Source organism: Carcharodon carcharias, chromosome 6 (assembly GCF_017639515.1).
Source record: "Carcharodon carcharias isolate sCarCar2 chromosome 6, sCarCar2.pri, whole genome shotgun sequence".
In the NCBI taxonomy this organism is placed as follows: Eukaryota; Metazoa; Chordata; class Chondrichthyes; order Lamniformes; family Lamnidae; genus Carcharodon; species Carcharodon carcharias.
In genome coordinates this window covers 17542261-17566131 of record NC_054472.1, presented here as the reverse complement: position 1 = coordinate 17566131, position 23871 = coordinate 17542261, and the positions used below count along the sequence as shown (strand labels likewise).

Here is a 23871-nt window from a genome sequence, read left to right as displayed (position 1 = left end):
AAATTAGATGGTTGGAATACTGACCCATTTTCTTTCTAACACTACCTCAAAGACGACCTAAATCGCTTGCAATTCCCAAAGCATTCCTTTCTTTGATGTTAACTAGAATGGTATTTTTTATTTTTTATTTTTAAATAAAAGTCAATAGAGAGGATGTTATGATGCAGCGTTAAGCATACTGCCATTTTCAGTTCTAAACATGAGGCAAATCCAGAGTCAAATCCAGTTCAGACCGAGGAGATGAAAGTTGTCACTTCGTATTTGCTGTAAATGTCCTGAGGATTAGACTTTGACGCAGTTCCTAATGGGTGTTTGGTAGTCATGGGTCATTGATGGAGCAGAACCTTGCTTTTGTAGTTGTATGATTTGAACTGAGTATAATCCTGTATGGACACAGTCTGTCTTTTTGCAAACGAAGGGAAATTATTGTGGTGCATTTGATTTATTTGCATTCTTGTATATTCCAAGATTTGCAATATCCTAACTCGCAGCAAGTCCCATTCCTTCATTACCTCTTTGCTTGCTGACCTACATTGTCTCCTAGTTCAGCACTGATTCAGTTCATCCTGTGTTCAAAACCCTCCACGGCCTTGCTTGTCCTATTCGCTCTAACCTCCTCCAATCTTCAGTGACCTGTGTTCCTCCAACTATGGCCCCTTACATTGTCAGTGGTGGCTCAATTGGTAGCACTCTTGCCTCTGAATCATAAGGTTTTGGGTTCAAGTCCTGCTGTAGGACTAGAGTACAAAAATCTACACCGACACTCCAGTGTCGGAGGTGTTGTCTTTCAGATGTGATGTTAAATTGAGTCTCTATCAGCCTGCACAGATGAATGTAAAAGATCACATGGCACCATTTTGAAGAAGAGCAGGACAGTTATTCCCAGTGTCTTGGCAAATATTTATACCTCGATCAACATCATAAAAAAAACAGATTATCTGGTCCTTATCACATTGCTGTCTGAGGGATTTCTGTGTGCATATTGGCTAGTGTGTTTTCTGCATTACAACGGTGACTACATGTCAAAAAGTACATCAATGGCCATACTTTGAGAAGTCCAGTAGTTGTAAGAATTTCTGCATAAATCAAAGTTTTTTCTTTTTCTCTTGTGCTTTCCCAATTTCCTTCGTTCCATCTTTTGAAGTCTGCGCCTTCAGCCATCGACACTGAGCTTTGGAATTCCCTTCCTAAACTTTGCCACCTCCTCACCTTGCCCTCCTCTTCTAAGATATCACTTATAACCTACTTCTTTGATCAATTTCTCCATAACCTATCCTAATGTGTCCTTTTTTGGTTTGTTGACAGATTTTGCTTATTTATACTTCTGTGCATGTGGTGGGAATGTAGAGTTGAGGTTGCAGTCAGATCAGCCATTATCTTATTGAATGGTGGAGCAGGCTCGAGGGGTCGAGTGGCCTACCCCTCCTAATTCATACATTTGAACGTACTGTAAAGCGCATTGGGACATTTTACAACGTTAAGGGTGTAATATAAATGCAAATGGTTCATTCAGTTTCTGCAAGGATACTTCTTGCAAACTTCACATTCTCATACTTGAGCTGTATGAATTATTTTTGGGTAGAAATCCTGTTGCTCTGTAGTAAGGAACAGTTTAGAGTTTCTACTGTTGTCGGGTAACCCTTTTCCCAGCTATTCAAGTTTATTTTTATCAAGGAGACAGCTATTGATAGTTCTGGAAGTTTAAAATAGAATTACTAAAAGTGATCTCATTTGCTTATCAGCTGCACCTAGATTGTTCACTGTCATTAATGTCCGACCTTTCCTTGATGGAGTGATTAAGATTTATATAGACTGTGATGATGCATTTTGAGGTGGTTTTTCCTGGCTTCCTCATTAGTTAAGAAGCTTCAGCTGGTTAAGAAGCTTCAGCTGGAACTGGCCCAGTATCTGCTGTTCGTAGATGCTGGGTTCCAGGTGACTCTAAAAGAGAAAAAAGTTGGTCCTCAATCATTTGCAAACACTGCTCCCTCACAGCTACGTCATATGAGGCTTTTGACGCAGATGGCTGGAAAAACTAGATATGACGCATTTAATTGCTGCAGTTAAACTTGCGTGTTCTTTAAACACCAAAGCACATTTTGTTTGTCTTGATAATGAAAAATTTCTAACTTTGTAGATAATTGCATTTCCTGTCCTCTTAAGTTTGTATTTAAGTGAGCTTAATGCTCTGGTGGGCTCACCTTGTATTGTTTGGTATGCTTTATTTGATAAAGCTAGTTAAACCCATTAACAAACAAGGTAGGTGGATGGTAGAATACATTTCATGCTGATGTGGGATCAACTTCACTTTGTGTGCAAAGGCTTTCTTGAGATTATAAACAGAACATGCAGAAAATATTCAAGTCAGATAGCATCTGTGGAGAGAAAACAGAATTAATTGGTTGAATTTTCCTGCATGTTTCGGGAACTCGATATCAGGGTCATATGCGGCTCCAAAGCCCACACTTGTCAAGATGCCCTCTAGCGCAATTTTACATGAGGCAGGCTCCTAATTGGCTGCCTCTGTGTTCACCAACCAATTAAGGACTGTGAGCACTCTCAAGCCATGCAGGCCAGTGCTTCTGGCCCTCTCACTGGGCTATTGGCAGATGCACCGATTGAGGTGGGCGAGGCTGAGGCAGAAAGTTGAGCAGTAGGGCATCTCTATGGAGGCTCTTTTGGAAGCCAGCTGAAATTTTAAATTAAAGGAAGTCAGAACAACTGTGGTCTATCAGCGTGGAGGGAAAACCCCTCCATGGTTTGGTTTTGGCTGCACTGGGGAGCTGTCCCAATTTTCTGCCTATTTCTCGACCCCTTTGCTCAAAGTCTGCCTCTATGGTGCACGGAAAATTCTGGCCAATTTCCCTTTCTCTGATTGTGTACTTGCTTTAAACCTGTTACACCTGTAACATCTTTTTCAATTCTGCCTACAGGTCACCAACCTGAATGTTGTACCTGTTTCTTTGCCCATAACTGCTGCCTGACTTGTTAAGTAATTTCCAGCATTTTGTGTTTATATTTCAGATTTTGGGCACCTGCAGAATTTTGCCTTTCTGTAGTCTATTGTGTTGGTAGTTAAATGATTACAGTATTGTCTTCACAAACTGTTATCAGCTGGACCATTGGAGATGATGACTTGGTGCTTCACTTCTCCAAGATCACCTCAAAATGTTAAATCCTAGTTGACCATTTTTAGAACTGTACTGTGTTAGCCTAATCCAGTTGTGGATATTGAAATACTAAAACAGAATTCTATGCTCGCGTTCAGTCTTCTTTGAATGTGGTTCTACCTCTATGTGCAAAATACGATCAGGCTTACAATTGTTTTCCCTAATGTCTGGCAAAGTGCCTTAAACTCAACATTTTTATATATATTGCCCCGCCTTGTGCGCTTTTGGCTTCCATCAAAATGATTCCAGTGCAGGGTCTTAGGCACTGTAGGCTGGGAAGATCATGTAGTTTGCACACTATTGAGTGAGAATATAACCTCCTCTTCCACCTTTCCTCCATTAAAAATGATGCATTGTTAATTTTAAGAAGGGTCAAGTGCCTTTAATCAACAAAGAAATCTATCCTGAATGTGTGTAGTATGTTTTTCTTCAAAATTAGTTATTTTCTTATGAACACAATGTACAGATTTCCTTTGCTATTTGTTCTACTGTTGGCAATTAGATTGAGAAACAGTAAGGGAAACCTTTTTTCAAAAAGCTCCATTTCATATTGTGTTACCTTCCCGGAGCAACCAGAGATGCATAATAAATACTGGCTTTGCCTACAGTGCCCACGTCCCGAGAGTGAATTAAAAAAAATCATAAAAGTTGGTTAATAAAATATGATATCATCTCACATTAAGTCTATTTCTGTCATTTAAGGTGTTGGGCCTTAAATCGTTCCTGTTCTTTCCCCATGATGTCCTCAGCTCACTGATTTTTTTGTGGTTATTTTCAGTTTGGCAAAGCTTTTAACAGTAAAGGATATTGTTCCATTAAATGTAGATGCAGGGGAAAATATTCAATGTGTTATGAAGGCACATTTGTGGATAAAGATCATACCTGGATTTTATAGAGAAGGCTGTCACAACTACTTAATATTGTCGTAATTATGTCTTTTATGATTTTTGAAGGAATTGTAATATCAGCACTTTGCGGGCTACTCATTTTCACTTTTAACCTCACCTTTATAAACTAGTCTTTCCATAGCTGGAAGGTACAATAAAATACAAATGCAGTTCTCCGGAATATTTAGAATTTTCTGGCAAAATTCAAGTTGAAGTTTCATAACTATGCTTTTCTTGGTGTTTTGTGGAGTGAGTTGATATTACTTTAACTCCAGATGATCATTGATCTGAAATTGTCGATTGCAGCAACCAGGTAAAGAGATTTATAATTTGTAAAGGAAATGGACAGCCTATTAACTGAACTGGTAAAGTTGGGTGGGTTGGTAATGTAAGTGGATCTAGCACCATCTGCTGGTTGTACTTGCTGTCTAAATTGTACTTACTTTTTAACTTTGCCTAAAGTTAAGGTGCACATGTTTCACTTAGATATTTGTAAACTTACTTCCCTGGTGGTATACTGGGTAGATGCATTGTGTGGTGTGGTACTAAGGTATCTCAACTGAAAAGTCACTAGTTCAATCCTGCTCTGCAGTGAGGTGGCTGATCTCAGCCAGGGCTGTAAATGCTGTACTTCATGTGCCGTTAGAACCTAAACAAATTGGCTGAGATTCCTAATCCTGATCGTTAGCCCATGAAATTGTTCCAGAAATTAGTGGGTGAAGATGAGATTAAACTTGTTTATCCTGCCCTCTACAAATGAGTAACCATCTGGAAGAAGAGTTGAAATCATAGTAGTGCATTCAAGGTGACATTGGACTTGAGTGCCCTGGTGAGAAGAATTAAGACTGTCAACAAAAGTAGTATGAACCTGAATATTTTGCAGTGCAGTGCTTACTAAGTGCCAGTGATTGAGTGAACTAGCATTCATTAGTATTCCTCAAACCGAAAGATATTGGAATGTGTCTATGCCATAGATTTAGTAACCGAGTTGAGAGAGCGTGCAGTGCGAAATTCTTCTAAGAAGGCTCACAGTGGTTGAGTTTGACGCTACAGTTCAGTTCATACAGTGTCAAACTGGGTTGAAAAAGTGGTTGAGATCATTTTTACCTCCTGACTGTTTTATAAATGTAACTGGAGTTCTTTGAAGTTTTAGTAACTTAGGATAGGAGATATCTTACAGATAATGTCCAAGACACCACCATCACCATCCCTGGGTATGGCCTGTCCCACCGGCAGGACAGGCCCAGCAGAGGTGGCGGCGCGGTGGCGGTCGGGAGGGAGTTCTCAACATCAACTCTGGACCCTGTGAAGTTTCATGGCATCAGGTCAAATATGGGCAAGGAAACCTCTTGCTAACTACCATGTACCTCCCTCCCTCAGCTGATGAGTCAGTGCTCCTTCATGTTGAAAACCGCTTTGAGAAAGCACTGAGGGTAGCAAGGGTGCAGAACGTACTCTGGGCGGAGGACTTTAATGTCCATCACCAAGAGTGGCTCAGTAGCACCACTATTGACTGAACTGGCTGAATCCTAAATGACATAGCTGCTAGACTGGGTCTGCGGCAGGTGGTGAAGGAACCAACAAGAAGGAAAAACATAGTTGAGCTATTCCTCACCAACCTGCCTGCTGCAGATGATCTCTCCATGATAGGAGTGACCACCGCACAGTCATTGTGGAAACAAAGTCCCACCTTCACATTGAGGACACCTTCTATCATATTGTGTGGCACTACCACTGTGATAAATGGGATAGATTTAGAACAGATCTAACAACTCAAGACTGGGCATCCATGAGGTCCATGGGCCATCAGCAGCAGCAGAATTGTACTCGAACATGATCTGTAACCTCATGGCCACTCTGTCATTACCATCAAGCCTGGAGATCAACCCTGGTTCAATGAAGAGTGCAAGAGGGCATGCCAGGAGCAGCATCAAGCATACCTAAAGGTGAGGTGTCAACCTGGTAAAGCTACAACACAGGATTACTTGCGTGCCAAACAGCATAAGTAACAAGTGATAGACAGAGCTAAGTGCTCCCACAACCAACGGATCAGATTTAAGCTCTGCAATCCTGCCACATCCAGTTGTGAATGGTGGTGGACGATTAAACAACTCACTGGAGGAGGAAGCTCCACAAATATCCCCATTTTCAATGATGGAGGAGCCCAGCACATCAGTGCAAAAGTTAGGGCTGAAGCATTTACTACAATCTTCAGCCAGAAGTGTCCAGTGGATGCTCCATCTCGACGACCTCCAGAGGTCTCCAGCATTACAGATGCCAGTCTTCAACCAATTCGATTCGTTCCAAGTGTTATCAAGAAATAGCTAAAGGCACTGGATATTGCAAAGGCTATGGACCCTGACAGTATTCCGGCAATAGTACTGAAGACCTGAGCTCCAGAACTTGCCACGCCCCTAGCCAAGCTGTTCCAGTACAGCTACAACACTGGCTGGCATCTACCTGGCTATGTGGAAAATTGCCCAGGTATGTCGTGTAAACAAAAAGCAGGACAAACCCAACCTGTCCAAGTACCATCCCATCAGTCTACTCTCCGTCATCAGTAAAATAATGGAAGGGGTCATCAACAGTGCTATCAAGTGGCATTTGCTTAGCGATAACCTGCTCACTGACGCCCAGTTTGGGCCCCGCCAGAGCCACTCAGCTTCTGACTTTATTACAGCCTTGGTTCAAACATGGACAAAAGAGCTGAACTCCTGAAGTGAGGTGAGAGTGATTGCCCTTGACATCAAGGCCACATTTAACTGAGTGTGGCATCAAGGAGCCCTAGGAAAACTCTGCTGGTTGGAGTCATACCGAGCACACAGGAAGATGGTTGTTAGTCATCTCACAGAAATTCCTTAGGTAGTGTTCTCGGCCCATCCATCATCTTCAGCTGCTTCATCAATGACCTTCCTTCCATCACAAGGTCAGAAGTGGGGATGTTCACTGATGATTGCAAAATGTTCACCATCATTCTCGACTCCTCATACTGAAGCAGTCCATGTCCAAATGCAGCAAGACCTGGACAATATCCAGGCTTGGGCTGACATGTAGCAAGTAACATTTGTGCCACACAAATGTCAGGCAATGACCATCTCTAACAAGAGAACATCCAACTATTGCCCCTTGATGTTCATTGGCATTACCATCACTAAATCCCCCACTATCAACGTCCTGGGGGGGTGGTTACCGTTGACCAGAAACTGAACTAGACTAGCTATATAAATAGTGTGGCAACAAGAGCAACTTAGAGGCTAGGAATCATGCAACGAGTAACCCACCTCCTGACTCCCCAAGGCTGTTCACCATCTACAAGGCGCAAGCGAGGAGTGTGATGGAATGCTCCCCACTTTCCTGGATGAGCATAACTCCCACAACAGTCAAGAAGCTTGACATCATCCAGGACAAAGCAGCCTGCTTGATTGGCACCACGTCCACAAACATTCACTCCCTCCACCACCAACGCACAGTAGCAGCAGTGTGTACTACCTACAAGATTCACCAAGGTTCCTTCAGCAGCACCTTCACATCCATGACCACTACCAACTGGAAGGACAAGGGCAGCAGATAGATGAGAACGCCGCCACCTGGAAGTTCCCCTCCAAGTCACTCACCATCATGACTTGGAAATATATTGCTGTTCCTTCACAGCAACTGGGTCAAAATCCTGGAACTCCCTTCCTAACAGCACTGTGGGCGCACCTACACCACATGGACTGCAGCGGTTCAAGAAGGCAGCTCACCGCCACCTTCTCGAGGGCAATTAGGGATGGGCAATAAATGCTGGCTAAGCCAGCGAAGCTCACATTCCATGCATGAATAAATAAAGAATAGGAGTAGGACCTTTAGCTGCTTGAGCCCGTTTATTTAATTCGATCATGGCTGACCTGTGCTTTAACTCCATTCCTTGGTTCCATATCTTTTAATATCCTTATCTAACAAAAATCTATCATTCTCAGTTTTGAAATCTTCCATTGACCTAGCCTCAATAGCTGTCAGGTTATTGCCACTGCCACCTGCAGCTAAATTTTACCTGCTTTGAGTTGTGGTGCATATGCGTATAGCCATGCAGTTTGAATCTGGTAGCTGCAGTGTGAATGCAACATTAATAATGTTCTTGGTATTCCTATTAGTAAATTATCCTTATTGCACTTTTATGTAGAGAAACTGCTTCAGGAAGAAGTAGATCTATCTATGATAGCTTAGATTCCTGGAATCTCTCCATTTGTGCACCTGATGGCAGACAGAAAGAAAGGCCAGTGCTAGGGTTTCTCATGATGTAATGGTGCACCCACCTCTTCAGGTGGTCTTTCTTCATTCACCATACAACCCTGCTTTGTATTGAAGACTTGCTTTTGCCAGAAACATAGAATTTAGCATGTTTGAAGATAATTGTGCTGAGACGTGTTCTGGCTACAAATTTAAGCATGGACAAGCTATAAAATGTAAAGTGCAGAGGCCCAAAATGTTACAATCCCAACTTAACTGCTACATGTTTTGGCCTTTCAATACTGACTTTAGTTTATTTATCACTGCAAATAAATGTCTTTACAATTATGTACAAGGAGGCATCCATAATTGTTGCTTTCTAATGTCTGTTTATGCTCATAAGGAATTTTTCATTTTCATTATGAGGGTATATTTTAATTTAGTTATTTTGCATGAAAAGAAATACAAGTAAACAGCTGAACTAAAGCAGGATTTGGCTATGTACTAAAACAGTGTTAATGAATCAAGTTGACTTTAAATTAGAACGAGTAAATTTTATTTTGTTTTGGTGGTGGGGAAGCAAGAGTACATTAGTGAAAAAGATGACATTGAACAGCCTTTAATTCTGTTTTAAAACTGCTCTGCAGATACATATTGTGGAACTTAAATTTAGAAACATTGATTAAAAAATACTAAAATGACTGGATAGCTTTAAAGACTTTTAATGATTCTCTTCCCTTCCCTCATTAGGTGCAACAAGAGAAATTGGTTCAGCATTAACCAGAATGTGTATGAGACACAGAAGCATAGAATCTAAACTTCGTCAGTTCTCAGCGTAAGTTATTTTGCTTTTGTAAATGTTGAATAATGAGTGTACAGTTTGGAATAATTATGGATTATTTATTTTAATTAGTTCAAAATCTACTTAGACTGATTATAATCTTGAAAGTGAAAATTAGACAGTTACTTATTCGGAGGCCCAGTTTTCAGGAAAATTTAGCTCATCTAGCTGACCCAATTCATTTTTCGTTTTTTGCTTTCAATCTGCCAAGTGACATCAAATTACATTTTTAAAATTTCTGGTTAGACACCGAATTGGGTTACCTCAGTTCAGTTCTGAACAACTTTGTCTGAAGAATTGTGTTATACTAGCAATGCATTAGAAATATTCAAGGAAATCTTTGCTAATCAAGTTCAGTGCACTATTTTTTTAATGTTGCAAGTTAAAATCAATTTTTAAAAAATAATTTGAAATGACAGCATGTTGGTTGCCTTTCCATTAAATGGCTTCTTTAAATGCATTTACAATGTACAAGATTTGTTTTGCATTCTTTCAGATTTGAAAAAATGTCTCATTGTTATGACTGATGCAGTTGTTAAAGTGGGGATATTTAAAAATCCCAGAGGGAAACTTTAAACAACTGTCATAACCTATAATTTTAAGTGTTATGTTTGAGATGCGACTCTAAATTCAGGAATCAGACCACCAGTTCTTGAGGTTTTACATTAAATTAATTGAAATATTTTATTAATTTACACAGGTTAAAAAAATATATATACACGACTACAAATTACTACTATCATAACTTTTAACAAATTCCCAAACTAATCTCCATTAAGGCAACAGCAACCCGTAGACTTAACCAAACACCAGGCAAAGCATTTTCACTGTACGAATTCAAAATGAGGTTTTTTTCACTGTGGAGCCATTTGGAGGCTTGCAGCTGCCTGCACACCCGAAAATTGCTGAAGCTATACCTACCACCACTGATTGAATTCAAATTCTCATCGTCTCACCAGCCCCTTTGAACTCTACCTTTTAACAATTAAACTCCTTTCATAGTACCAACTTTATTATTAATATAAACATATTGCTTGGTATCTACTAGATAGGCATCAAGTTTTCACCCTACTTCTTGAATGTTCTATTCAAAAAATGCAAATGCACGCTATCTCTCTTCGTATCAAAACTAGTACCTATCAAAGCACCCAGTCTAGCTGGCTTTAATCCAATTAAGACACACCCACAGACTAAACCTCTATTTTAAAAGAAAAATGTTTTCCAAAATATTATTTACATTAATAGCTTCATGACACTTATAATAACATTATTTGGTTAACTTAGAGCTCTGATCGATTGCCTGATAAATCCACTTCAGGATCAAATGGAAGAATGGAAGAAAGTCGCCAACCAGCTGGACAAGGATCATGCAAAAGGTACACTTAACCAAGTTCTCCTAGTTTTAACATATGCTGTAAATGCCTCTGGTCAAACACATGTAAAAGAGCTGTATTTATTTAAAAGAATCTAGTCTCATTTACTGTAAAGATATTGTCTTGAAAATAGAAACATAAAATTGACTCCCTTTATTCAGGTTAGCCAAAATGACACATGCTATAGAGCTATCCCATCTGTTACTGTAACATGTTGTTTCGGGGGGATGTTATAGATTGCAGGTGGTCAGGAAGGCGCAGGTGCACAGAGCTTACCCTATTTGTATGCAGATCAACTGACCCGGTGCTCCCCACACCCCTCCAACTCTGTATGTCACTTGCCTCCTTTAATACACTTCTTAAAACCCACCTCTTGGACCAAGCTTTTTGGCATCGGACCTAATATCTCCTTATGCAACTTGGTGTCATATTTAGCTTGTAATGTCCCTGTGAAGCATTTGGGATGTTTTATTATGTCAAGGCTGTATATAAGTATGAGCTGCTGTTGTTGCTTTAGATTGAAATAATGCTACTTCGCTTGAAACTATTGTATTAATGCCAAACACCCTTTTAAATTTACTATAAAGCAGTGTGCACTGTTTCTAATGTACTACTGCAGGAGATGCGTACCAATAAATAAATTATTGTAATAGGGAATGCAGTATAGAATAACATAGACTTTGACAGAAGTTTTCTTTACTTAAAGAATATAAAAAAGCTCGGCAAGAAATCAAGAAAAAATCGTCTGATACATTGAAACTTCAGAAGAAGGCAAAGAAAGGTACGTTATCTCAAAATGCACATTTGCATTATTGTTTCTTATTTCTCTACAGTTAAATGTAAATATTTTACCAGTGGGTTTATCTCATTAACCATATCAGTTTTGAACCTATTTTTTTCCTGCACAGCTGTACAGTGCATTGATAACAAGTTATGGATATTGTAGTCCAGTAGTCCAATTCATATTAACCCAGCCAGAGGTAGACAGGAAAAATATATTGACTCACTGCAGCTGTTTATGACAATAAAAATGAACTGTTGACTTGAGTAATACATGAGTGTCCAGGCATGTAATTATTGGTTTCGGGCAACATTACATATTCATTTCTGTGATCTAATAATACAGTATTATTTGAATTACACATTGTACCTTTTCTTTAAAAGGACTGACAGAGGTTTTTTTTAATGCAGACATTAGCTTGTGCTTTGTGCCAAATAGACATTCTATTTCTTCCTGAGATTAATTGACATACACCACTAGAAGAAAAAAAAACTACAAGTACTGAGCAAGCTAATTTGCACTCTATATTTTTCCTTCTAGGAAGATAAATCTGTGCTGTCAGCATAAATGTAGGAGACCTGGTGCTATCAGTGCTATGGCTTCTTGAATCCCAGGAAATCTAAGTAGTTTACGAGGTTATCTCTCCAAGGGACCAGATCAAAGCAGCAAACTTTTATCTCCATTATTATCACAAAGTTAATTACAGATGAGAAAGACCATATATTTCTCCAAGCTTATTCTTCTGCAGGAACCTGCAGTCAACTATCAAAGTATTTAATGATTATTTGAATAATTCCTATGTTCATGCTACCATACATGGAAGACCCTTTTCTTTTTCTCATGCTAGTCTGCCCTCATCTGCACCATTATTTAATGTTTGGTGTTTTAAGCAGTTTACAGCAGCAGGCTCCTGCAAATTGGTACTTGTATAATGTCTCCCATCTTATTATTTTTATTAGCAATCTGGTCCACAATGAAGGAAGCAAATTTCAGCACCCGCATGTTGGAAAGGATCCTTTGATGACTTGCATTTTTCTTCATTTATCATCTTCCACATTCCTTAGGAGTTAGTTCTGGTCTGAATTTGTTCTCTGAAACACTTGTATTGAGCATTTCATTGTAGTATCAGAGACTTGGTTCTATCTAAGTGACGTATTGCTCCTGCGTCATAAATGAGCCCTGATCATGTGCTAAAGCTTCAGCCATTGAGTTCAAATCACTTCTTTATGAATGCAACATCTCTTTTAAATATAGATTATACTAACATAATCTAGAACTCGCAGGAGACAATTTTAGAACATTTTTTTAAAAGATTTTTGTTTTTGCGTCAATTCTAATTTAACAGTTTGTTTCATAGCAGACTGAAACTAATGAAACAACTAATTGCTATAAACTTATCATGGAAGTTGGTTCGTTATAACTGCATCCTTTCAAGAAAGAATTAATTTGTGAATGAAGAATGCCTATTATTTAAAATAATTCAGTTAAAACTGATTTTAGTTATATTTTGGGTCACTGCACATTTATGATCACAGTGTAATTTATGGCACAGATGAAGAAATTAGGCCATAGCAACATATGATCATGCCACGGATCTCCACTAGCATTCTAATTCTAAAATTATTGCAAATAGAATTTTTAGTCATGCTCAAAGTCCAATTCCCTTGAATTCTTTGTCATAATTCTCCAGAGGTTTTAATAAACACTTCCTGTTACTTATTATGATAGCATTCCTACATGCTTTGTTGCACACAATTGATTGCTTTTCCTAAAGTCAACTTTAGAGTTGTGCTTACTTTGCTCAATATTAAATGCTATTTATTGAAAGACGAACAATTGTGATTATGTTAAATATTAAAGTTTCAGTTTGTCACAGTTGTCCCATATCTTGGCTAGTTATTTTCTCAAATGTATCTTTTTTTTTAAAAAAATTTAAGCACTTCAGCATATCACAAATCTTCATAAGAATAGTTTTGCATAAAATATATTAATCTATGATTAAAATATTCATTCAGAATCTTAAATCAATACAGGAGCATTGGGAAATACATTTTATGATGCAAAGCTGTCCCATACATTTTGGCCATACTTGAATTTTTTGTCGGAAAATTATTTACCAACAGTAAGCCCCAGCATATTGCATCCTCTTAAAATACACGTACGTTTGACAGTGTAGGATACGATACTCAACAGCCTTGGATGCTGTTCAATTCTGATTCTTAACCCAGTCTCACTGGATGTTAATGTTGCAGCATAACTATCTGGTCCCTAGCGCATTAGAAGAAAACTGAACACATTTAATTTGATAAATATCAGTTTACTGAGTTCTTTAGTCTGACCTGTGCAGATGTATTGTGGACATAACCAGCTTATAATGTTTGCCCCTGTTTGAGATATATTGAATCCAGTAACAGTTGCCTACCTTCATGACTGACAACAACTATGTTTGCAAAAGCTTTGATTGTGGTAAAGGTGGGGGGACAAGAAAAATCATAGGTTTGAGCTATCCATTTGAAGCAAGCACATTGGAAACAATGTATTTTTGACATGTATTTTAATTCTGAAAAGTCAACATTGTGGAGCCATCAACTTTGAAAGCAGATCCTTCTGTAGGTTGTTTTTGTTCAATACTCCATGATATATATGTCGGTAAGTGCTGTTTGTGGAATAAGTTACATATTAAATTATTCCCTCTCCCAAACTGGATGAAGTTGCAGTTTACAGACAATATCCTCCTTGCCTAAGAGCCATGCACCATTCAGTCTCCCATTTGTGGTGAGGTTCTCTGATACCAGTTTCACTTATGTATCCGGTTCTTCTTTCTCCCATAGTGAGATGAATCTTGCACATTTAGAACAAAAGTCACAATACTTTTCAGTTGATGATGTTTGGCATGTACAGAATTAGTTGAGATTGTGTTTATAAACTCTGAATCCTAAATGCTTACTTGATTGCTTCATGTCTCTTAAAATAATTCAAATTGACAGTTGTGCACAGCAGATTTTATGCTTCCTAAAACAAAACCATTGTACCTTTCCTTTACCTCCCTTCTTCTTGACCTCTACATTGACTTTCCCGAACACAAGACACATTTTAAATTTCCATATGGACAATTCTGTGGATTATTAGCAGTTTGGCAGTTTCAAGTCTGCTTAATCTGCCCGAGTAGTAAATGAGTTCACCAGGATAAATCTGATTATCTGGATTGGTTGTTTTTCTCTTTGCTGGAATAATTGTGGACTAGCAAAGTAGCTTTCGTTATTGTTCAACTTGTGTAGACTTAGACTTGGACTGCTCCCTTAATGAGCCTTAACTCTGAAAGCATATTTACTAGCCTTGATATCCAGGTAAGTTTTTGTTACAAAAGGCTGTGCTCACAGAAGCATGTTAATAGCTCTTAACTGTTGGAATTATTCTATGCCTTCCTAGGATCTTTCACCAGCCTTCAGCGAAGAAAAGACCATCATAACCTCAGATTTCATTTTAAGTTTAAACTGTTAAGTCCCTTGGTAGTACAGGACATGAATATTGCTGAAAAGATAGGTATGTTGCTGAAACGTTTTGTCTTGTGCTCATCGGAACAAACACGAGTGCCTAATTTCAAGCAGTCGCAACTATTTTTATACTACAGGAGAAAAGGGTACTGACTGGCTGAGGTCAGTGGAGAAAGCAACAAGGAACTATAGGCTGCCCAAGCTCCCTGGTAATTCAAAAAAGACACAAGGCTTTAACATATTTCTTCTGTTCACAGAAAAGGGGGTCCCTGCATATGAATGTATTCTGCTTCTAGAAAGTGTAAATGAGCCACATTACGAGCTCGACTTGATTATCGTAAATTGGTTGTTAGTGTAGCTATTAGCACACTCAGGATTGTTGAACAAATGATGCCCAATCGTGGAATCACATCTAACAGTAGACATTTTGTTTTGGATTTTGCAAGTGTGGGCTGGCTGAGTATGACCTGTATTCTGCCTATTATGAACACCAAAGGAGCATGCTCTTTGATCCAATCGCTGAGACGTATGGCCTGTGCTTGGCAATGAAATTCATGCATAACATTGCTCAATCTGGTAGGCAGAACATCTTTTTGGACTGACTTTTTGGTCTTGTTAATGGAAAACACCACTTGCGTAGCCACTGCAGTAGTAGCAGCATGTAACGGCTTCTTTAACCTGTTCAGATTTTTGAGATACTTTGCCGTTCCAGGGTAATTTGAGGTGGACTGGGCACTTTTTTCAGGTTTGAAGTGGTGGCCTTTGGCCTATATATGAGTTTGCACGATACACAGCGAATGATGGTATGATCAGGATAGCCATTGTTCCTCAAGCTAGCTTTGATGTGACCTATTTCTGCATTGAGCTTTCAAAGTGAGCAAATGGCTAGAACCCTATTTACAAGATCATTGATAATACCTGTCTTATAGCGTGTGGAGCCATATGATAGATAGGTTCTTGATTGGTAAGGGAATCAAAGGTTACAGGGAGAAGACAGGAGAATGGGGTTGGGAAACTTATCAGCCATGATTGAATGGCAGAGCAGACTCAATGGGCCGAATGGCCTAATTTCTGCTTCTATGTCTTATGGTCTTATGAATCCCAACATGATGTATATTGACTGATGAAGCTACACGTGCGGTGGATGGTAGCGGAGAACCCATCAGTGGATTTCTCAACTAGCACCTGGCAGCATTATAGACATGTTGCTATTTTCTGAACCTATATCTGTTGAACTTATGAACTTAGCAACTTGCGCCAAGTTCCATTTTCATGACACCATATTTGCCCAAATAAATGATTTAGCCACGGAATCTCCTCTAGATCTAACGCTTGCTAACATTTTCGTCGGTTTCCAGGAAAAATACATTTTTGATGGAATGGGTGCTAACCCACTACCCTGTAAATATTTCCGATATGTAGATGATATGTTCGTGATCTTTGAATCTGCAGCCACGTGTCAGGACTTTCTTACACACTAATTAATGCTCCTTCTTGCGCTCAAATTCACTTTTGAGATGGCCTAGTCTAACGCGCTCCTTTTCTTTGGCATTCTAGTTGAGAAATCCGCTAATGACTCCTCCATGACTCTCTTCTGCCACCCTTTCTTCACTGGAGTAGCACTGGAATTCTCATTTTGGGCTCCGGAGAGCATGTTTCAAAAGGTTCTCCTTCAGCCACTTCTCTCAATTCACGGTAGTGATGAATGTTTCCCTGTTGGTTTGGGAGCATAGGAGGTTAATCTTCAAACAGTCTAGGTGGCATGTCAAGCACTTGAAGTTTCTGGTAGTGATGCTGGTATTGAAACATATTCTGCTATATATTCATGGCACTTTGCCTTTGGATAGATACTATTCGATCAACAGCTGAAGAACAGGAACTCCTGTACATTCTTTGAGGACATAAAATCATTTGTGATGGTGAAAGGAATCTCTCTTTTGCCCCTCCACTTAATAGGAGTGAACTGCTATGTAATAGATGTTCTATCACTTTGCTATCCATCCACAAAAATAGAAGGATCAATGCTAACGTAATACAAGGAATTTTCCTTAAATTGCATGGCCAGAAATCAATCTGTTTGCATTCCCATTCATGCTTTTATTATTCAGCTTTGATTCTTGGGGAACTGGCATTTATTTTTATTCTGCAAAAAGAAGTTACTGTCGTAGGCAGGAGGGTCATATCCTGTAGCCAAAGCCAGAATATTTCTGGCGATATGGTTATTGTACAAACGTTGACTTCTAAACTGAAGTCTTTCCGTGTTGGTAGTTGAGTGGTGTTCCCCAGGGATCTGTAAAAAGGCTTCCACTTTCCATCTTATATATCAAACTTGGATGAAGGAATAGTATGTATATATTGAACATTTTTTTTAAAAAAGTATTTTCATGGAATGTGGGCATTGCTGTCAAGGCCAGCATTTTTAATTTAACAAAAAAAATCCAGGAATAATTTGTTACCAGCCGGGGTGAAACTCCACAGTTCTAGCAGTTCCTCTTCTGGATCTCTGAAGTTGGGTGGCATTGCAGGAATAGAAATCTCATCATGAAAAAGGTCCTTACGTTGTTTAAACTTTCTGCAGCAAATTTAATTCATACTTAATCTTGCCATAGGTTTTTGCTGAATTTTGCACCTTAATAGTGAGATCTCAGTTTTGCAAGGCAATTGATAAATCAGTGCACATCATCCAGCAATTTGTGACCACTTGCAACTCATGGCATATCTTGTCTTGCCACAAATTGCTTTTCTTTTAAACCCAAAAATAACAACATGCACATATTGTTATAATTCACCAGTATTTTCCCAGCAAATCCTGGGCCTGTATGTCACATTTCACCAGTCAGGATACTTCCGTTTATCCACTCTGCATCGTACCTCCCCATCAATTTTCAAACCGTGTTCTAAGGCCATCTACAATTCCATACACACTCATTTTGTCTGATATCTTCTTGTGCAAACCTTACCAAAAATCTCCATGAAATCTATGTAGGTAACAGCTATAGACACTCCCTTGCGCCCCTTGTTTGTCACCTCTTCGCAAAACATTATTAAATTAAGCAGACACGTCCTACCATTCACAAATCTGTGATGACTTTATTTGATCAGCTCATACTTGCTCAAATGCTGTCATTATGTCCCTGATGATCGATACCAGTAACTTCATCGAAACCGGTGTCAAACTGAGAGGCCTGTACTTTGCTGGTTTTCCTTTCGCTCTTGTCTAAGTGAAGTGCGGAACTATTTTGGGTTTTATTTTTCGTTACAGCATAATGTAGTGTGCAATATTCTAGATTTAGGGAGTAGTTCCCTTTATTGATTACAAACAATTTAATGTTTTTAATTTAAAAGTGATACATTTAGCAAAATGCCCGTAATTGTTGATGGCTTGCAATTCGACATATTGCCTGGGGTATAGAGATAAAAAGAAAATTTGAGGACTGTTTTCCTGAAACCGACCTAATATCTTAAACCTCTGAAAGATGCTCAATGCAGCCTGGAAATGGCACTTTCTGTGATGAATCGCATCACCTCTGTTGATCAGTTTCTCAAAGCAAGGACCTGAAGCACATTCTCTGGGAATTACAGGCAGAAATTTGGTCTGGTTGTTTCAATGCACTCACTGTCCCATTGCAAAACTGGAAAATCCTTCTTCTCCCTTCCCTGTACCCAAATTTCCCAGCCACTCTGATTTTCCCCATGTTGCACTTTAGTCAGGCTGTAGGAGGTTGCTTTCGTTTCGGCTATTCTGCCTTTAAGGAAACCCCTGATCTAGAGAACAGATTGTGACGATTTGTGGATATGGATCCATGCCACATCATTCCTAAGACGGCACAGCCTACCAACAATACTTTTACAAGAGTGTTCTCATCAGTTGTACCTTAATTGATGAACGTCACAACTAAATTTAATCCAATGATGAATGCACAGAAGGCAGTTTAACTTGGTTGCAACATTTGCTTAAGAAATTAAATTCTTCCTCTTATTCCAAAACAAGATGCTACTCTTTAGTGCTTTTGTTTGGATGACTCATTCTTCTTAAGCAAATGTATGAGTAGATCACAAATCATCTACTGTGAACTAAGCTTGAGCTTATATGAGGCAAGGACAATATTAATGACGTTTAGATAGTTTGAGATAGCCAAAGGACAGGCCTTTTTTTTTTACTCACTCGCTGATTGTGCTTAATTTCCCAATTAAAGCTTCTGGTGTGCCTCCAGATCCTTATGTAATGTTGTGCTGTTGTTTTTTTGCTTTCAAAGGAGAAATTCTCAGCATTCCTCAGTGAAATTGATTTACTGTCACCAGAAGTAATAGAATAATTTCATTGTGGCTCAGGTAACCTATTTCTAAACAAAGATTCCCGAATCCCTCTTGGTGCAAGAGGAAGAAAGAGCAGCACTATTTTGTGCAAATGAGTCCATGGTGAACAGGAAAGCAGCATTATGTTATGGAAATGGCGAGCAGGGCCAAGGTGAAATTTAATATTTTGATGTTTCCCATTCCAATTAAATATCAGGGTCCAATATTTCTCTTTGTTGCTTGCCACCAAGAGACAGGTTTACTGCAGCCCAGAAAGTTGAGTTTGCAAAAGTTTGTGTTTGACTATTTGAGTCTTGGAATTAATTGGCAGGGAAACTTTAAAATAATAAAAGTTAGAATCATACAATACAGAAGGAGGCCATTCAGCTGATCGTGCTTGTTCTGGCTCTTTGAAATAGCTGTCCGTTTAGTCTAACTTGGCTATTCTTTACCCATGACCCTGCAAAATTTTCTTTTCATGGAATATATGCAGTACCTTTTGGAAAGTTAATATTAAATCTGTTTCTATCATACGGTTAAGTAGCGAATTCAAAATTAGAACTCTGTGCTTACATGTTTTTTGCCCCTCTTCTCCCACTGTTCTTTTTTGCCAGTTATCATAAATCTGTGCCCCTTGCTAGGAACCCTTTTGCCGGTGGAAACAGTTTCTCCTTGGTTACACTATCCAAACTTTTCATAATTTTGAGCACCTCTATTAAATATCTCCATAATCTTCTCTGCTCTAAGACGATAAACCCTAGCTTCTCTGGTATCTCCATGTAACTAAAGTTGAAGTTCCCCAAGTCTGTTACCATTCTGGTAAATCTCCCCTGCACTTTTCCACAGCCTTAATATCCTTCCTAAAGTGTGGTGCCTGGAATACGCCATCTAAGGACTGTGAAGTTTTAGCATAACATCCATGCTATATAACTTTAAAGGAAAAATTCTCAGTTGATCAGTAAGAATTGTAAAATATAGCTGGAATAAAATATAATAGGCATCAGCCATTGTGTTTAATTTCTGCAGTTCTATATTTTCTGATCTTTTTAGGGGAAACTTTGATTAATTAACAATTGCAACTTCTAATATTGTACTGATATAAATTTAACCTTTTTTTAAAACTTGCAGTTTACACAAGTCTTTTGATAAATTTGAAAAATGTGTGGTTTTGAAAATATTAACCTGTAGTGAGTATTGGTCATGTGAAGTGTCCTTTCATTTGCAAGAAAATAACAGAGCTTTTATTTATTTACACTAATGTGTTTGTATTACATTCTTGTACATTTACATCACCAAAATGTATACTGAACAAGCTGATTTAAAAGTGTATAAATGGCTATAAAATGAATATTTACTTTGTTTAAAGTCAGCCTCTTGCATAGCAAATCTACAATATGACACACTTGTGCTGAAATAAATTTCCATCAACTAATTTTCTGTTTTGCAAATTTTAAAATAAATTCAAATAATAGGATAAGCATGTTACAAAACTTAGCCATAAATTAGGCTTATTGTAAATAGTGATTTGTGTTTATGGATGATTCATTTTTGACATTATCTTGTTAACACCTTGCATATAAGTTTTCCTATGTGGACTCTTACATTGTTAAATTAATCTCACTCAACTGCTGGTATCAATTGTTGTTTACCAAGATACTTGTGACAAAGTGACTGGCCTAAAATACCATAATTAGGTATGTCACTAATACAGTGCAGTCATAAGATTGATTGACATTTTAATTGCGCTATTAACTGTGAACTATCAGATTGTAAACTAATATGCCATGAGTGATTAACTTCCAATCTTGTAGGACAGTGTAACCAAGCACATAATATTGCTGATTCAAGTTACGTTTGTCTTGTAGTTCTGATGAAATAAAGTATGGGTTTGCATATACATTTATTAATTGGCACAGAAGTGGATACAGATATTGTGCATGACGCCATGAAGATTAGTTTGACTTAATATTTTTTCCTTTTTGTATCAAATTTTGCTGTGCCATATCTTCTGCTAGCTGATGTTTTTGGTAAGTTGAGCTCTACCCTGCTGGCTGGTGATTAAAACTTTTTGTGGGATACATGTGTTTAAATGATATTCACCAGTAACTGCCAGTCTGTTTCTTCCCTTTGCCTCTCACCTCTTCTCTCCTCCTCCCATCATGAAAAAGCCTTTAACTATCTCAATGTTCTTTTACTGGCACCTTTGTTTTGAAATGAATAAATGAGTGGCACACTGTGCAATAACTGTTCTTTTGTACCACGATTAGAAATAAATCTGATGCAGTGAAATAAGTACTTTAATCTGCAATGTGATTGAAAACTATTTGAAAACTATTGCCTAGAAAATATTTGCATTGTAGCAATACTTAGGGAAGTTGGGTACTTTTGGGATTAAATAACACCAGAAGTTTTATAATTAATAGGCCAAAATTCTATTACTACAATATGTAAAGGATTATGATGGTGAAAGATATGACTCTCCCTATGAATTTTGTATTGACTAAAGTTGACTCTGAAGTTTTCAAGGAGGAATTTGGTAAAAACTCAAAGGTATTTTATTTGAGTATGATGCTTTCCTTAAGAATTAAAACTTCCATTCATGTTCACCAGCACATAACAGTTATGAAATCTGAAAAAATGTGATTTAATCAGCTATTAGATTGCTATTACTTATATGTTTATCACTAGCTGCTGGATCATTTTGATGCAAATTATTAATTCTACTCAATCATGTATAACTACTTGTAACAAATGACTCATCAATCAACAAAAAACTTAGATTGAACTTTTTTGTATATATGTATGATATTCAGATTTTCAAGCTGTAAATTATACAATGTCATAGCTTAATCATATGTATAAGTGTGATTATGTCCACTTCAAATTTCAAACCTTAACATCTTCCAAACCCACAACCTCTAACTAGAAGGACAAGGGCAGCAGATGTATGGGAACACCACCACCTGGAAGTTCCCCTCCAAGTCTTTCACCATCCTAACCGGGAACTGTATCGGCGTTCCTTCGCTATCGCTGGGTCTAAATCTTGGAACTCCCCTCCTAACAGCACTGTGACTGTTTGTACAACACATCGACTTCAGTGAAAGCAGCACATACCACCTTCTCAAAGGCATTTAGGGATAGGCAATAAATGCTGGCAAGCCAGCGACACCCACATCCTATGAATGAATATAAAACAAATTGTATTCTATTATAACACCTTGATCATTTTGAGTTCCGAAGGGTGCCTATTTACTAGAAGCACATCTTTGAAATTCAGGCACACCCTGCTGATGATTTTGAAACTATTAATGTGCGTTCCTAAATTTTTGGTGTGCTCTTCTGACCAGCAAAGCTTCCAGAGAGTAAAGTTACAGACCCATCTTCTCCAAATCCTCCACACCACAACTCAAAAAGCAGTATAACATTCAAAAATTGTTTCAGCGCTTCAACAGTTAGCTCAAAAATGGCATTGGGAAAGATTTGGGAGCCGTCAACCCATAATTGACAAATCTTCCATCCCTCTAGCTATCCTTTCTCAAAGGGACTCTGAATAATAGGCCTAAGGGAACTTTCGTTTTACAAAATCAGTACATTCTTGTCACCAGAAGAGAGATGTGAGCCTACAAACCTTTCAAGAGTCAGCAATCTTACTTAAGGGAGGAAAATATAGGTACTATAGGCCATAAATTGGAAGGAATATGAAACCTAATCAAACATTGTGTACAAAAAACGTAAAGTTGCTGGAATGCTTACTCCTATTTTCTAATGGGAGATTTTAAAAAATAACAATTTCAATAAAAGGTGGCATATTAATTTAATTACCAAGGCCTAATAAGCCACAATGAGGTTAAGAAACATTTGCAGGTCTTGTATTGAACAATATTGAAACAAGGACAGATGGGATTAAAAACTGTCTTATCACCCTTTATTTATGTGCTCTCGTCCTGGAGTGGAACTTGAACTCACAATAAAACAGCTACAACTTTAATTTATGTCGTGCCTTTAGCATAGAAAGCACTGCAAGGCACTTCACCAGAATCATGCTCAAACAAAAATTGATGCAAAGACAAAGAGTTATTATGAGTAGTGGCTCAAAGAAGGTAAAGGGAGTATGGGTTGTACAAGACCCAGGTTTGGAGGAACACAGAGGCTAAGTGCCGCCACTAAACCAAGGTTGACACCTCAATGCAAGAATATATATCAAAAGAAATCCTGTTAAGTCTCCAGAAGTTATGCTAAGCCTTTGCAGCGCACTGGCTGTCCACGTGTAGTATGTATTTACTTTTGATCATGTGACATAAAAAAAGCAAAGAAAATAATAAAACTTTATTCCAGATATAAAGGGGACAGGCTATGATGAAAGCTTATGATTTATAGTCTAGAAAGGTCAAACATAAACTCCATCAAAGTATATAAAAACAGAAAATGCTGGAAAAACTCAGCAGGCCTGACAGCATCTGTGGAGAGAGAAACAGAAGTATCTCCAATTTCAAATGTTAGACAGGTAAATCCAAATTATTTAAGGGGACACCAAGAAAATAGAACCAGGAGACAAAAATGGGAATGAATGATAAAATTTAGAACAAGTATCAGGAAAATTACTTTAGTCGACAATAAATGTTTGGAATAATCTACCAAGTAAAACAAAATAGACTATATCATGTAATGCTATTCAAAATACAATTAGTTACTATGGTGCAAAAGTTAATGCACTAGAGTGATGAGCTCCATTGGACAGAAAGTTCTTTTCTCATCTGACTTTTATGGCATTTTCCCCTTGCCATTGTTTTCCCCTTTCAAGGCACTAACCTTGCTTGGGT

The 23871-nt window shown here is 38.2% G+C and overlaps 1 protein-coding gene across 6 annotated transcripts in view; it reads left to right on the top strand.

Moving 5' to 3' along the window:
* Positions 1-23871, top strand: part of LOC121279060 (protein MTSS 1-like) — a 177748-nt gene that overhangs the window by 113926 nt on the left and 39951 nt on the right. For all 6 annotated transcript variants that reach the window (XM_041189916.1, XM_041189914.1, XM_041189915.1 and 3 more), the window contains 3 exons: positions 9017-9101; positions 10392-10483; positions 11187-11261. In XM_041189916.1, coding sequence (XP_041045850.1) covers positions 9017-9101; positions 10392-10483; positions 11187-11261 — 252 coding nt within the window. The remainder of the gene's footprint in view (positions 1-9016; positions 9102-10391; positions 10484-11186; positions 11262-23871) is intronic.